The sequence below is a fragment of the Stylophora pistillata genome, chromosome 11 (assembly GCF_964205215.1).
Source record: "Stylophora pistillata chromosome 11, jaStyPist1.2, whole genome shotgun sequence".
In the NCBI taxonomy this organism is placed as follows: Eukaryota; Metazoa; Cnidaria; class Anthozoa; order Scleractinia; family Pocilloporidae; genus Stylophora; species Stylophora pistillata.
In genome coordinates, this window is record NC_142529.1 from 6,325,279 (window position 1) to 6,338,321 (window position 13,043).

Genomic DNA, 13,043 nt, shown 5'->3' on the forward strand with positions numbered 1-13,043 from the left:
AAGCCGGTTAAACGCAACTTTTGGGCAAACATCATATCAGCTCTCGTTTCAAATTAGTACAATACTGGCCCTTTCTTTGGGAAAGCAAGTAAAGTTTTCGAATGTTTACGATGGCGATGCGTGCGTGTCCGGGGTGTTCGTTGCAAATTAAATACTCTACAGCACTTAAGGGGACTTAAAAAATTGGCCTGGCACGTAATTTTTGCGTTTTATTACCTGGATATGTATGCTCTCCAATATAACGCCGTTCACTATATTTTTACACTAGCACTCCACTATATGTTACCAACTGACAGCCTTCATCATAAAGCCGCCATTTTGTATATCCCCTGCGACCATGCAATATTGGCCCCGCCTCTCCCCTCCCCCTTAACCTACCGTTATGGTTGAGTGCTCTGATAATTGCAGTCTTTCGTTCCCTCGGACTTTGAAAATCGTGTTAGCGACCTCTTAGTATACCCTTTTCAGATACAGATAATTGTACAACAGCGTATTCGTTCGACTCTCACTGATTTTATTTTTATGTTCCTAAAAATCTGACCACCGGTAGGCCATAGGGTAGGCGATGATAGGGTAGGCCAGGTTTTGTCCACACCCGTAATAACCAAATAGTACATTCTGTTTTTGCAGTTAACTGTTCATTTAGTCGCGGATTAAAGCAAGACTTCGACTTTCTGTTATCTTAGCTATAGTACTACTAATCTCTGCTTGGTAAGAACTACATCAACTTTTTGTTGATGCAGTTTTTAAGTCAATAGTCCATTTTACAGTTGTATGCTTGGTTGCCAAGCCTTTGAACGGGAGTGAGGCTAGAGATGACCTTGTTATGATACAAACCTTGCTGCCTTACAAATGTAAATCACTTTGTTATCATGCTAACTAGATACAGGTCTCTATCACAACAAGGTCATCTTTAGCCTCACTCTGAATCAAAGGCTTGGCAACTAAGTACACAACTGTAAAATGGCCTATTCTTGCTTTTCATATGACGTCATCGATTTACTGTCCGCCATCTTTGAGTACAGGTAGCTCATTTGCATATGTGAACTCGCCTCACGTGCTTAGTATTTTGACTTAATGTCGGACAGTTTTTTGAGCGATTCTAGCAAAAACACACTTGTAAAAGAACAGAATACAGTAGAAAAATCCTCACTCGTCTTATCTGAATATGTAAAAGGCCTAGATAACCACGTGCGATGCCGTTATGTGGAAAAAATTGCAGTAATAGGCATCGATCCCTCTACGCTCGATACTTCACACTTCGATCCAGAATGTCTTCCCCTGATAGAAGCCGGGGATCTTGTATCTTACCTTGTTTTAGAAACAAGCTACTACACACTAAACCAGTTTAAGAACTTTAAAAGTTTGGAGGCATACAATCAAGTGGTCTCAGGGTTTGGAACGAGCGTTCAAGGAAGAGTTATCGCAGATATGTTTGTTGTCATTGGTAAGGTTCGTCGATCGCAAAGAATGAACGATCCACCTATCAAAGTATGGATCATTGCCAATAAAGAAGGAGTAATTGCGTCCGCTCATTGCTTTAATTGTCTTGCTGGTTTAGGAGAATCGTGTTCACATATCGCAAGTGTATTATTTTATATCGAAGCGTGGACACGAATACACGGAAAACTTGCCTGCACTCAGGTCAAATGTACCTGGTTGTTACCAACGTACGTGAAAGAAGTGCCCTATTCCAAAGTTAAGGACATAGATTTTAGATCAGCTAGGCGAATGAAAGTTGAGCTTGACAAGAAAATCGACGAAGGCCAGTTCAACGTTGATAGCCAATCCAGCCAAAACAAAGCGCCGTCAAAATCAGCAGAGTGTAAACGTTTCAAAGTGGCTAGCAACATCCTCAACATTTTCGTTCAGAGAACTGTTCGCAAAAATGTCTTTTACTTGTTCACCTGGCTCATCTAACTTGAGTATTTTGGCAGCAGAGGCTTGAAGTGTTTCTTCGTGTTGTCGTTTACGTCGCAATTTCCCTCTTTCGGCTCTTTCAGTATCTCGAAGTTGTCGCTCGTCGTCTCGCTGTTTCTTTGAATGTCCAAGATTCAAAGTGGGCACCCAATCAACGTTGTATTTATCCCAACTTGCTGCAGGCTTTCCTGATACGAAGTGGCGACTACAGACGCGATCATGTCGCAAGACTGACTCGGAAAGTTTGTCACGGCTAATGGCGGAAAGCCATCTTGTTCGCCGTTCGATAGACAATTCTTCGGCCTTTTCGCCTTGATTTTTGATAATCGATGGCACAACATAGAACTTGATATCTTTATCTCGGCCAGTGCGATTATGGCAATTGATCATTAAGCAGAGAACCATCGCAAAAACAACTGAAAAGCTCTTTCCGAATTTGAGTTGCGTTTGAATAGTTGGTTGTTAGGCAAAGCTGTACTCAAAGATGGCGGACCGTAACCGTTGTCAAGGAGTTGGTCACGTGAGTGAAAAGCAAGAATTATAATGATTTAGCTGGCTTGGATAGCTGCTATTACGTCTGAGCCAGCGATTCAGCAGTCATCACACGGGAACGAGGCTATTGGGTCAAGAAATGTTTCAAGAACTAAATCATAGGAAAGATATGGAAACCCACGAGGAATCACAGCCGAAATATGCTTTTTTTTCGGCTGAAGAGAAACTACAGTTGTTGAATGGTAATTGTCCCCGAAACATTACTAAACAGGTCTTAAGATCATGGTTGTCCTATCGAGTAGGAACCTCAAAAAACGGGAGTGCTTCTGCGGATGGAAACAAACGAGAACTGGTTCAAAGGTACGTAAAAATAATTAAAATATCATTGATATTTTGAGGATAGTTTTAGACGGTAATTAAAACCATCTTTGTTTTTCAGGGTCGTAAGCTATATTAAGAATGGCTGGGACGCGAATTTTACTGAAAAATGGATGCATCTGTCAGGAGAATCGAACGAGAACTTAAAGGAAAATTCGGCAAATGCTAACGAGGAGCCAACAGGGAAAGATACACAAAATTTCCTGCCTTCAACAACGTGGACCGAATTGAAAAAATGCAACAAACTGCCAGAGTTTTCTATTGCAAATATGATGAGCTACTTTATTACTAGGCGTGCAAGAGACGATGAAAGTAATAAAGACTATAAAAGCTTAAACTGCAAAGCTTTTGGTCTTTTCAGACATGGTCACGTCCAGAATATTAAGGTTGCGAATGAGGATGGCAAGTATTTTATCCAATGCGAATGCTTACCTGAGATGAAAAAAACTCTAAAATATAAGATCCAAATGACAGTAGACAGTTCTGGTGATATAATATATGGAAACTGTAATCCTTGTCCAGCTGGTAAGCCACCACTTGCATCATGTAAACATTTGGCAGCTCTATGCTTTGCTCTTGAAGAGTACATTAGACTTGGTCGTAATCAAGAATTTCTTACCTGTACAGAAAGATTGCAGACTTGGAATCAACCACGAAAGCGAAAGCTGGAGGCACTCTCAGTATACGACATTGATTTCAGTAGAAAAGTTTTTGGCACAGAGAATTTAAAACACAATAAAGCACTGCACGATCCCAGACTTTGCATCTATAGAGAACCAAGTATAGAGAAGGCAAATCAGACCTTGCTTCAAGAAATCTCGAGAGAAAGTCTAAATTGTGGATTTTACTCTATTTTATCAAAAGAGCCACTATGTCCAAGTAGTTTAATTGTCTCACCCATAAAGGAACAACCAATGTCATTGGAAGAAATACATGCAAAAGCTAAAAGAATTAAGTCAAATCTTTTTGTAGGAGAAAAAGAAAGAGAATTGATAAGCAGAGCAACAAAAAATCAAAGTGATTGTCAAAAGTGGTTTGAACACAGGAAAACAAGAATTACTGCATCGAAATGCAAGAGAGTACTTCAGAGACCAGACACAAGCCCCACTAAGGCTGTAAAAGAAATTCTACATCTCAATGACAATTTTCAGAGTAATTACATGAAACAAGGTCTTACTGATGAAGCTAATATTATCAAGTCATTATGACTCATATGAAAACCTCTTCAAGTGCAACGTCTCTAAACTAGGGTTTGTCATTTCATCTACACATCCATTTTTGGGTGCAAGTCCTGATGGTGAAGTTGATAACAAATGTTTGGTGGAAGTCAAGAGAGTTTTTCCTGGAACAAAAAAACTGGCAGAAGCAGTTTGCAGCAGGGGAATTTGCAAGAGGACTGTTCATGGCCTGCTTATTAACACAAATCACCCATACCATTTTCAAGTTCAACAACAACTATTTTGTGTTGGTTTACAGTGGGCTGATCTGGTGATATCAGATCTAAAGGAAATGATCATAATAAGCATCAAAAATAATTTACAATTTAGAAGAGAAGTTATCCCAAAGCTTGAAAGTTTTTATGATAACTATATTGCTGTAGAACTTGCTTATCCACGGTTAACTTTAGGTCTTCCCAGGCTTGGAAAAGTATCAAGATTAATGTAACAGTGTACTTCAGTCTTTGTTAGAACTCGACATGACAGTGGAATCACTATCTATAAATTATTTAACTTTTGCATGATCTCAAAATTATGATTACTGATGTTGTGTTTTTTGAAATATATCGTTTTAAATATGGATATTATTGTCTCATTGACAGAGAAGTGAATTTCTATTGTAATAATTACTTTTACTGGTTGGAAACTGACTCCACTATACTCTTTGAACCAGCAAAACTTGCAACTTTAATTTTGCATGACATTAACTGATTTTCAATACTAACATGTAGAACATTTGAATAAATTTAGATACAATGAGCATTTTTTCTATTAGCCAGATAAACATGACATCTGCAGAAGATTAAATCTATCTTGATTGTTAACAGTAATAGATTATTTCAGATCAACTAGTGATATGAATATTTTACTCATTACTCTGTCAGTTGTAAATAAATTGTGTGCTGTCCTTATTGAAACACCCACCTAAAAAATATTGATTCTGTCTATAACACCAGACAATTACAAGCAAACAAATGAATGGCTCAAGAAAGATTCTGAAAAAAATTCATTTCACCAGAGGTGGCAAAAAGTTTGTGAACATAGCACAATTAAAGAAAATCATGTCAACCAGCCCATTCTTGCAGACAGTAATGGGAATAAAATCTAAAATGTGATAGTTTTTGATGCGCTCGATAGCTCTCTCTACATGGATTCGCAATGATGCAATTCTTCTTGTGTTGAGCATTTCTTGTTCAGTAAATTGTCCTGCCTCATTCATATAAGGTGGAACATTTACTTTAACCCCTTTACTTGCTAGTAATTCTTGGATATTGAATCCTCTGTCAGCCATCACTTCATCTCCATATTGAAGTTTATCCATGAGTTTAGATTTCACAGTTATCTCTTTGTCAGAGATAGACCCACCATAAAGATTAGACACAAAACAAACACTACCACTTGGTGTAATTCCAACTAGGGCCTTCAGAGTATTGCCGTTTTTATAGGTAGAGAAAGTGAGCTGCTGTGCTTCAGGATTAGTTGGTGTTTCAATGTACAATTCAGTTGCATCAATTATCACTGTTGTACCATTGTATTTATTCCTGAAGCATTCAGGTTTATGTGCTTCAATTACCTCCTTTGTTGGGAAAATGTCTAGCTCTGAGAATCTAAAATATATGAACTTTGTCCATGTAATGATGATTCAGCTCACAAGACTTTGGCAAATACCAAATCTGACTGCTACATCCTCCTCTAAAAGACCAACTTTGTAACGACACAGCAAGAGAAATAATTCATTTTCCACAGAGAGAGCTCTTCTTGGACCTTGCTTCTCTCTCTTGGGTGGATTCTGCACTAGTTCAGTGTTAGTGTAATTTAACTGTTTTGCTGCTTCTCTTCCAAGGAAATTAAGAACTGTAGTAAAAACAGCATAACTGTTGAAGCCAGTGTAGAATCTCATTAAATTATCGTTTTCTTTGATGTTGTCGATATTAAACAAACTTCGATTAACCTTCTCTTCTAGTGTCTTTCTTGTCTCTCTCTCCTGTTTAAGTTCGTGTTCCAATTGTTTTACTTTCCCTTCCAATTCGTTGATAATTAATTGTAGAGACTGATCCTGACTATTGTCTGCTTCTTTTATGGACTGTCCCACTTCATTTGATTCTGTTAATGGAACGGCGTTAGCAATACTTTCGTCACTATTTAAGCCTGCAGTTTCTTGACGTTGAGTGGCCATATTCGAACGGTGTTGTGGGGCTTTTCTTTGTGTCTGAACTTTTGTAAAGCTGAAAAGAGTAGGCACAGCATCTACCTTCAGCCTTCCCCTTACGCCTCCAGGAGACTTTTGAAAACATTCTGGGGCAAAATGATCGCTACACAAAAATGAACTTTTCGTTTTTGGAGTGTTGGTTCTTCGTATGTTGATCAGCCATTTTTTTAGTCTTTTCGAGTCATTTAGGGGCAGCGAATGCCAAGAAAGGCCTTTACATTCAACCTTGTTACTCCTGTTCACACAGCCAACTGCTATACAATGCCTTACCATCTCCTTTCTTCAAAAGATTCGGAGAACTCAGCACTGTTTTTGTGAAATATAAATGATGACACAACGAAACTCTAGAAAATCTAAGGTCTTGACCCAATAGCCTCGTTCCCGTGTAACGACCGCTGAATCGCTGGCTCAGACGTACTAACAGCTATTCTTTTGCCTTTTCTGTTTACATGGGAATGAGAATGTATTCTGACTGCTATTGGAGAACTTCGAGAGGCCAATCTTAAACAAAGTATTTACATTTTAAATTGTAAGCTGCTAACGAAACCAAACAGAAGTTAGCTGAAATATGCTGAAACATGAGCTACAGCGCAGGGCACTCTGGGAAGTAGGAATAAAGTCCTGCATCTGTCATCTTGTTACGAGATGACAGTGCTAGGCCCACGCAGTTCGGGGTGATTGTTTTGCAGGAAGCGTGGACGATATTTTTACAAACTATACAAAGACGAGCTTGAATAGTGAGGGATCAAAGATAACTTTTGTCTAATGAGCGTTTTGTTACAAACGGCCGGTCAATCAAAACAATCGTGATCGCATACCGTGACACACTCAATTGATTCATGGCGCAATTTAGTCTTGAGCTTCGTTTCCGGGTAGCTTTTCTTGCTGTACTTCTTCCTCTGGCTTCAGGTGAGCACTACTTCGTTCTTTAAAGCCTCCCGACACATGTAAATAAGGTGGACGGGTATTCTAAAGTTGCTCCCACTATTTCATTTGAAATATATTAGAAATAGATTAATGTTTACATGCATTCAGGGCGCTTGATTAGAGATTTCTTGCAGTTTTGAGTGCTGAAGCCTTAAGGCTTTCTCGCACGGACAGCATCAATTTAAGTAAGAAATAGGGTCCCTCGGGATTTGCATTTTTTTTTATTCAAAATTAATGTCACTTTAAAACAAACGGTACAGTTGAAAATCCCTCTACATTTATATCTAACTCAGGTTGGAAGCATGGAGAAATTTTCCAAATTCAAATTAAACTCTAAATTAATGAACAAACAGACAGACGATTCTGACACTATTGTGTTGCAATGGAGCTCTTGACAATGTAATGAGGTAGTGACATGTGCTTCAATTTCATGAAACAACGCTCTTAGAAATTATTCTACCTCTTTTATAACCAGCTTAAAACAAAGCTTTTATAGTTCCAATGATGGTCTATTGTTTTTTTCTAATGTTTCTTCTATCAAGAAACTCACAGTATGCATAACATTAGGTATGGAATAATTAATTAAATGTACAGTTTCTGGGGTGCAAGGTATAGGGGATGTACAGGCTGATCAACAAAATGGCTGAGTGAACTGATCTATGCTGAAACAGGCATAATCTATTAATATTATTATAGATTATGCCTGTTTCAGCATAGATCAGTTCACTCAGCCATTTTGTTGATCAGCCTGTACATCCCCTATACCTTGCACCCCAGAAACTGTACATTTACACTTAAACTGAACTTCTCTTTGCTCTAAGAAAGCCAGTTTCAATCCCACTTTTCTCAAATTTACTGAGGCAGTTTATTTGTAACCTTTAATTATCAACAACTCTCTTCACTTGCCGTCCAGTGCACCACAAGAGTTTCTCTAGAAACTAAAATTTTTCCTCGTTTTCTCTAAAGATGGACACCTTCAGAAATGACTTTCAGAGTATTTCAATGCTGTGGATTTGATTATTCATAACTATGTTACCCTTATGAAATTAGGATAATTATTAATAGGCATGGTATCTCCCATCAGTATCACCACTGAATCAAACACTGAGGTCATTAGAATAAAGGAAATGATTGCAGACTCAAGACGCTCTGGATTCTTAGAAAAATTATGCAAGTATCACAGGAAATCTTAAGAGCACAGTGTGTAGAACTTGCATACTGATGTTAGGGTGTAAAGCTTAATAAGGACTGACATTCTTAATTTGTAATGAAATTGGAAAATCATTTTGGAAGCAGACTTAAGCTCTAATTTTAATTACTGTCTGTGAAATGGACATTATGGTAGAGGTAACTGATACAAACACATAATTGCCTCTCACAGCCAACCCATTACCATTTTTGCAATAATTATCATGAATATGTTATAATGCAAACAAAACATTGTTTCTACAGGTGCTTGCGTTGATTTAGATCTTGGAATGGGAAGGGGAACAATTCCAAACAGTAATATAACTGCTTCTTCTGTACAAAGTGCCACCACACCAGCCAAGAATGGTCGACTGAACTACACATCAGGATCATCATGGTGTGCAAGAACAAATGACACCCACCCATATCTGCAGATTGATCTACAGACACTTCATATCATCTGTGCTGTGTCTACTCAAGGGAATTCTCAAGCAGATCAGTGGGTGAAGAATTACACACTACAATTTTCCACAAACGGGACAACTTGGACAGACTACAAGGAGGGCGGACAAGTTAAGGTATGTAGGAGATACAATGTGAGAGATAAATTAACTGCTCAAAAAAATGACAGCTATTTTTACAAAAATAATATAACGTGGACTCTAAGTCTGATATGAAAGAGTATCTTACAGGTAAAGTGATATTGAAGTCTTGTGCTAAGAATTCTTGATCTTAATGCTATTTATACTAAGTCTTTTAACATTTTTGTTCTCACTATTTTCTCAACTTGCCAAAAAAATTAACTGATGATGAGTTGACTATATTTACTATTTTGAAGTTTCTGAGAGGAAATGATGACAGGAACTCAGAAGTGAAGCATGTTGTTTATGGAGTGTTATCAAGATATCTGCGATTCTTGCCAAATACCTACCAGGGCAGGGTGTGTATGAGAGCAGAGGTGTTTGGAGTGGAACAAAAGCTTAGTGAGTTTGAAACTTATACTTATTCTTGCATGTTTTTCATTATCATATTATTATTTAGTGTTGTATAGGGTGTAGTCTAAGACTATTCTTTAAATAAATTTCTCAAACCTGCTGTCTGTTCTATATTTTGTTTTGGTGTGCCTCTTATGCTTGTTAATTTTTAGATAATAGCTGGTATACATGTGCCTCTGATAATTTGGGTGAAAATGATTGAGTACATTTTTTTCAAGTTAATTAAGTGCAAAGTTATAACTGAGTGTGTATTACAAATAGCGCTCATGCACTGTCCCTACAAAATTTTGTTTGTCTTGTCTTACTAGAATGCTTTTTTTGTGTAAATAATTAATAAGTATAATGTCATGATTTGTGTGATTTTGTGTTAATAAGCACTATCTTGTAAATTTTTGAAAGACTACAGAATTCCACTTGCCGCATACTAATAGCTAGTGCAATTTTGTTTGCAATTTTGAAAGTTTGAAAAATCTGCTCATGCTCATAGTAACGCTGAATTGGACTCAAAATCATTTTAATACCTATACTAGTACTATTATACTGTACTTGGGTAAAATTAAATGGTAGATATTTGACTTTTATGCACTCATCAAAGAAATCCAGGCACTTGTGATAACCTGTTATTCTTATGATGCTCAATGTTGAATTGTTTAAAAATCCACCAGAAGAAACTTCATTCTGAACTTTAATAAAATCTAGTTATTTTTTGTTTGAAGTTCAATTGTAATTTTTGCGAAGTGAAATGCGCATTGAAGGGCAGCACTCAACTAAGATGCATTACAGGGGTAGTAGCCATTCTAAGCATTTTCTGTTTTATGTTTTCTCTACATTTTATCATCTAGGTAGGGTAGGGTTGATTATATATTTATTTATTACCTTACAGGATGTTCTATGCAGGCCATTGGTGTAGCCAAGAGTGACACTATTCCAGACAGCAGCTTCTCAGCCTCGTCAGAATTTGTTTCAGTATATGCAGCTAAATATGGTCGCCTAAATAATACAAAGTCGTGGGCACCTCGGAGGAGTAATAATGGTAATGATTACCTTCAAATTGACCTGCTGTCTGAGTATGTCATCTGTGCTGTAGCTACGCAGGGAAATCCAAGGGCTAGGGAGTGGACAACAAAGTACAAGTTTCAATTATCCCTCAATAGTTCAAAGTTTGTCACCTATCAGGAAAACAATGCTGACAAGGTTGGTTTATATGAACTTCAAAGTTATTTTAAGTTAGACAAAATAGTTCACTTACAATCAGTTTTTGCAGGACTGTAACACCATGCTTGTATTTACCTATACGTAAGCTTAAGGAAATTAATTTGCTTTCTCAAGTCATTTCTTTCCTAAAGTAGGGTTTGAGCGAGGATTTGATCACTGGGGGACAATTTGTCCCCTTTGCTAATATTTTGGGGGACATTTTTATTTTTAGGGGGACAGACAAATTAATTTTTATTGAACATTTTTTTTTACATTCATACAGGCAAGCCAACAAAACATTTTTTTTCACCTGATCCTTGATACAAACAAGAAAAGTTAAGTTATTGGTGGAAGACTTTTTTTTTTGTCAAATTTAAACGGAGGATCAATGACTATGCTTTATACTTTAAAACATTTCACAGCAGAATCTCGTCCTGGCATCCCCTTTTAAAATTCAATTCCTTTCTTAATTACTGGTAGACGTACATGTATAAACTCCTCTGTTGGTTGGAGCCCAAACATCAAGGGCTGTAGAAAAGTCAAAGTCCTTGGAATGTGGCCCCTCAATGTCAATGGTCATAAGCACATCCAACATTCTTAATTTGATTCTGTGCGCTAAAACCTCTTTCACAGCCAGCCATATTAGTAGGCAATACAAGTGCGACTTGACAAAGCTTAATTAAATTTTGGACTTCATCGCTATGATGGGTAGCAAGCATTTTCCATAGTTCAGCAATGTGGCCCACGGGTAATGCTCTCCAACAACCAGCCCTTTAACAAAGTTCCATTCAATTCTGCATTTTTTGACATCCACAACTGCTGGTACATCTTTACCACCTTAGGTTCCTTTGCAGATCCATAATGGGAAAGCAACGTTTCCAGCTCTTCATTTCCGTAGGTTGACAGATTTTCATTTTGAAAACGCACATTGTGGAGACTAAGAATCCCGAATGCGTTAACTACAATTTGTGGAATCTATGGGGAATCTCTTTTCAAGATTTAGTAAGACATTGTCAAGGAATTTCATTTTCATTGATTCAAATTGTTGAATTTCACAGGCATGCAGTCACTTTAGTAGTGTTCTCTCTACTCCATTTAACTCCTGAAACATCATCTTGTGATGGCAAAATCTCGGACGAGAATTTGCCGTTGTTACTCTTAAGAGCTGTTATTTGAGTAATAGTTGATTTCACCAGTGCCTGAACTGATGCAAGCTCTACATGTTCCTTTTGTAAAGCAAGGCTCATGAATGTGAGAATAAGAATCACATCCATCATCATGCAGAGGGTGGCAATGAAATTGAACTCCTTCAGGCTCTTTTTGAATCCACGGGGGTGGTGTGGGGATTCCACATAGGCCGGAAGAGACGGCCAAGTGCGGTACATTGTCTCCAGAGCACCATAGAATGAAAGCCACCTGATATCAAGCACTTCCTTGATTTCTAGCTCAGGATGTTCAAAGATTGTCTCAAATTCTGCCAGTGACTGGAGGGCAGACTTGTCAAAGTAGCGGTACAGATCAGTAAGGATCTCTTTGAATTTTGCCAAATAAGGAATACCATTAGCTGCTTGGCTTGTGCAAAGTGCAAGCCTGTGAGCCATGCAGTGGATAGACACAAGAAATGGACTATCGTCCTTCATTCGTTTTGAAAGTCCATTGTTTTTTCCTCTCATGACACTCGCTCCATCGCTGCCGAATCCTGTCATTTTGTCTTTGTGCAAGTTTCTCCTTTCCATTCATTTAGCAAGTTAACAGCAGTGGTAATAGTTTCGGCCTTTCCATCCTGAACGTTGATGTTTTCTAAAATGTGCAGTTCTGGTTTAAATTCATTCAATAACTTAACATAAAGAAGATTTTCATGATTACTGACGTCTGTTGATTCATCAATTAACAGAGAAAAGAATGGGCTGGCTTCTACTAGTTTGTCAATGTTAGACTTCAGAACAGTAGCAATAGCATCTTGCATACCTTCGACACTTTGATGAGATCGGTAGGTAGCATTTCCTCCTACTCGAAGATTCTTAACACTTTCGAAGTCAACTTCATCCAGAAAATTGAACAGTGAGTCGTACTTGACTGTTGCTATATCCTCCTTGGCCAGCTGAACGTATCCCTCATAGCTTCTTCACTAACAGCATCCTCATGTTCTTTACAGTCTTTGCAGAGTTGAGGTTCTAAAATTTGTACACCCTTCTGCCGATGCAAAGGGGTTTGTCTTCTTAGATTTCCAAAAAAAATAGCAGAACATCGCCTCCTTTTCATAGCGCAACCATGTGTGATCTCGCAAGACAAAAAAGACTTACACTTTGTCAAAACTCTGGCTAATTAAATTTTAATTTCAAGCAGACTTCAAACTGTTACTGGTGTACACAGGCCTACACAGTGTTCCCTTCATGGTTCAATCGATGGTTTAACACTAACATCCTGTAGTTTTTAGTAAAGTCAACTGGACTTAATACTAACCATACAAATATGTTAACTACCAGAAATGATATTACAATTCATAAGGCACGTGCAGTCACA

The 13,043-nt window shown here is 37.8% G+C and overlaps 3 protein-coding genes across 4 annotated transcripts in view; 2 read left to right on the forward strand and 1 right to left on the reverse strand.

Annotated features, from left to right (window-relative positions):
• The first annotated feature begins 2,496 nt into the window (after positions 1-2,496).
• On the forward strand, positions 2,497-4,589 carry LOC148719817 (uncharacterized). The gene is made up of 2 exons (XM_088737453.1): positions 2,497-2,772; positions 2,852-4,589. Exons 1-2 carry the CDS (start codon positions 2,552-2,554, stop codon positions 3,996-3,998), a joined length of 1,368 nt encoding a protein of 455 aa, XP_088593579.1. The 5' UTR covers positions 2,497-2,551; the 3' UTR covers positions 3,999-4,589.
• Positions 4,590-4,667: 78 nt separating this feature from the next.
• LOC148719818 (uncharacterized) lies at positions 4,668-6,638 on the reverse strand. Its single transcript, XM_088737476.1, has one exon. It carries the CDS (start codon positions 6,487-6,489, stop codon positions 5,650-5,652), a length of 840 nt encoding a protein of 279 aa, XP_088593602.1. The 5' UTR covers positions 6,490-6,638; the 3' UTR covers positions 4,668-5,649.
• Positions 6,639-6,672: 34 nt separating this feature from the next.
• The window catches only part of LOC111343721 (protein sidekick-2-like), a 28,417-nt gene continuing 22,046 nt past the window's right edge, over positions 6,673-13,043 (forward strand). For both annotated transcript variants that reach the window (XM_088737378.1, XM_088737379.1), the window contains exons 1-4: positions 6,673-7,125; positions 8,596-8,909; positions 9,170-9,314; positions 10,210-10,520. In XM_088737378.1, the coding sequence (XP_088593504.1) occupies positions 7,056-7,125; positions 8,596-8,909; positions 9,170-9,314; positions 10,210-10,520 (840 nt within the window). In that variant the 5' untranslated portion in view covers positions 6,673-7,055. The remainder of the gene's footprint in view (positions 7,126-8,595; positions 8,910-9,169; positions 9,315-10,209; positions 10,521-13,043) is intronic.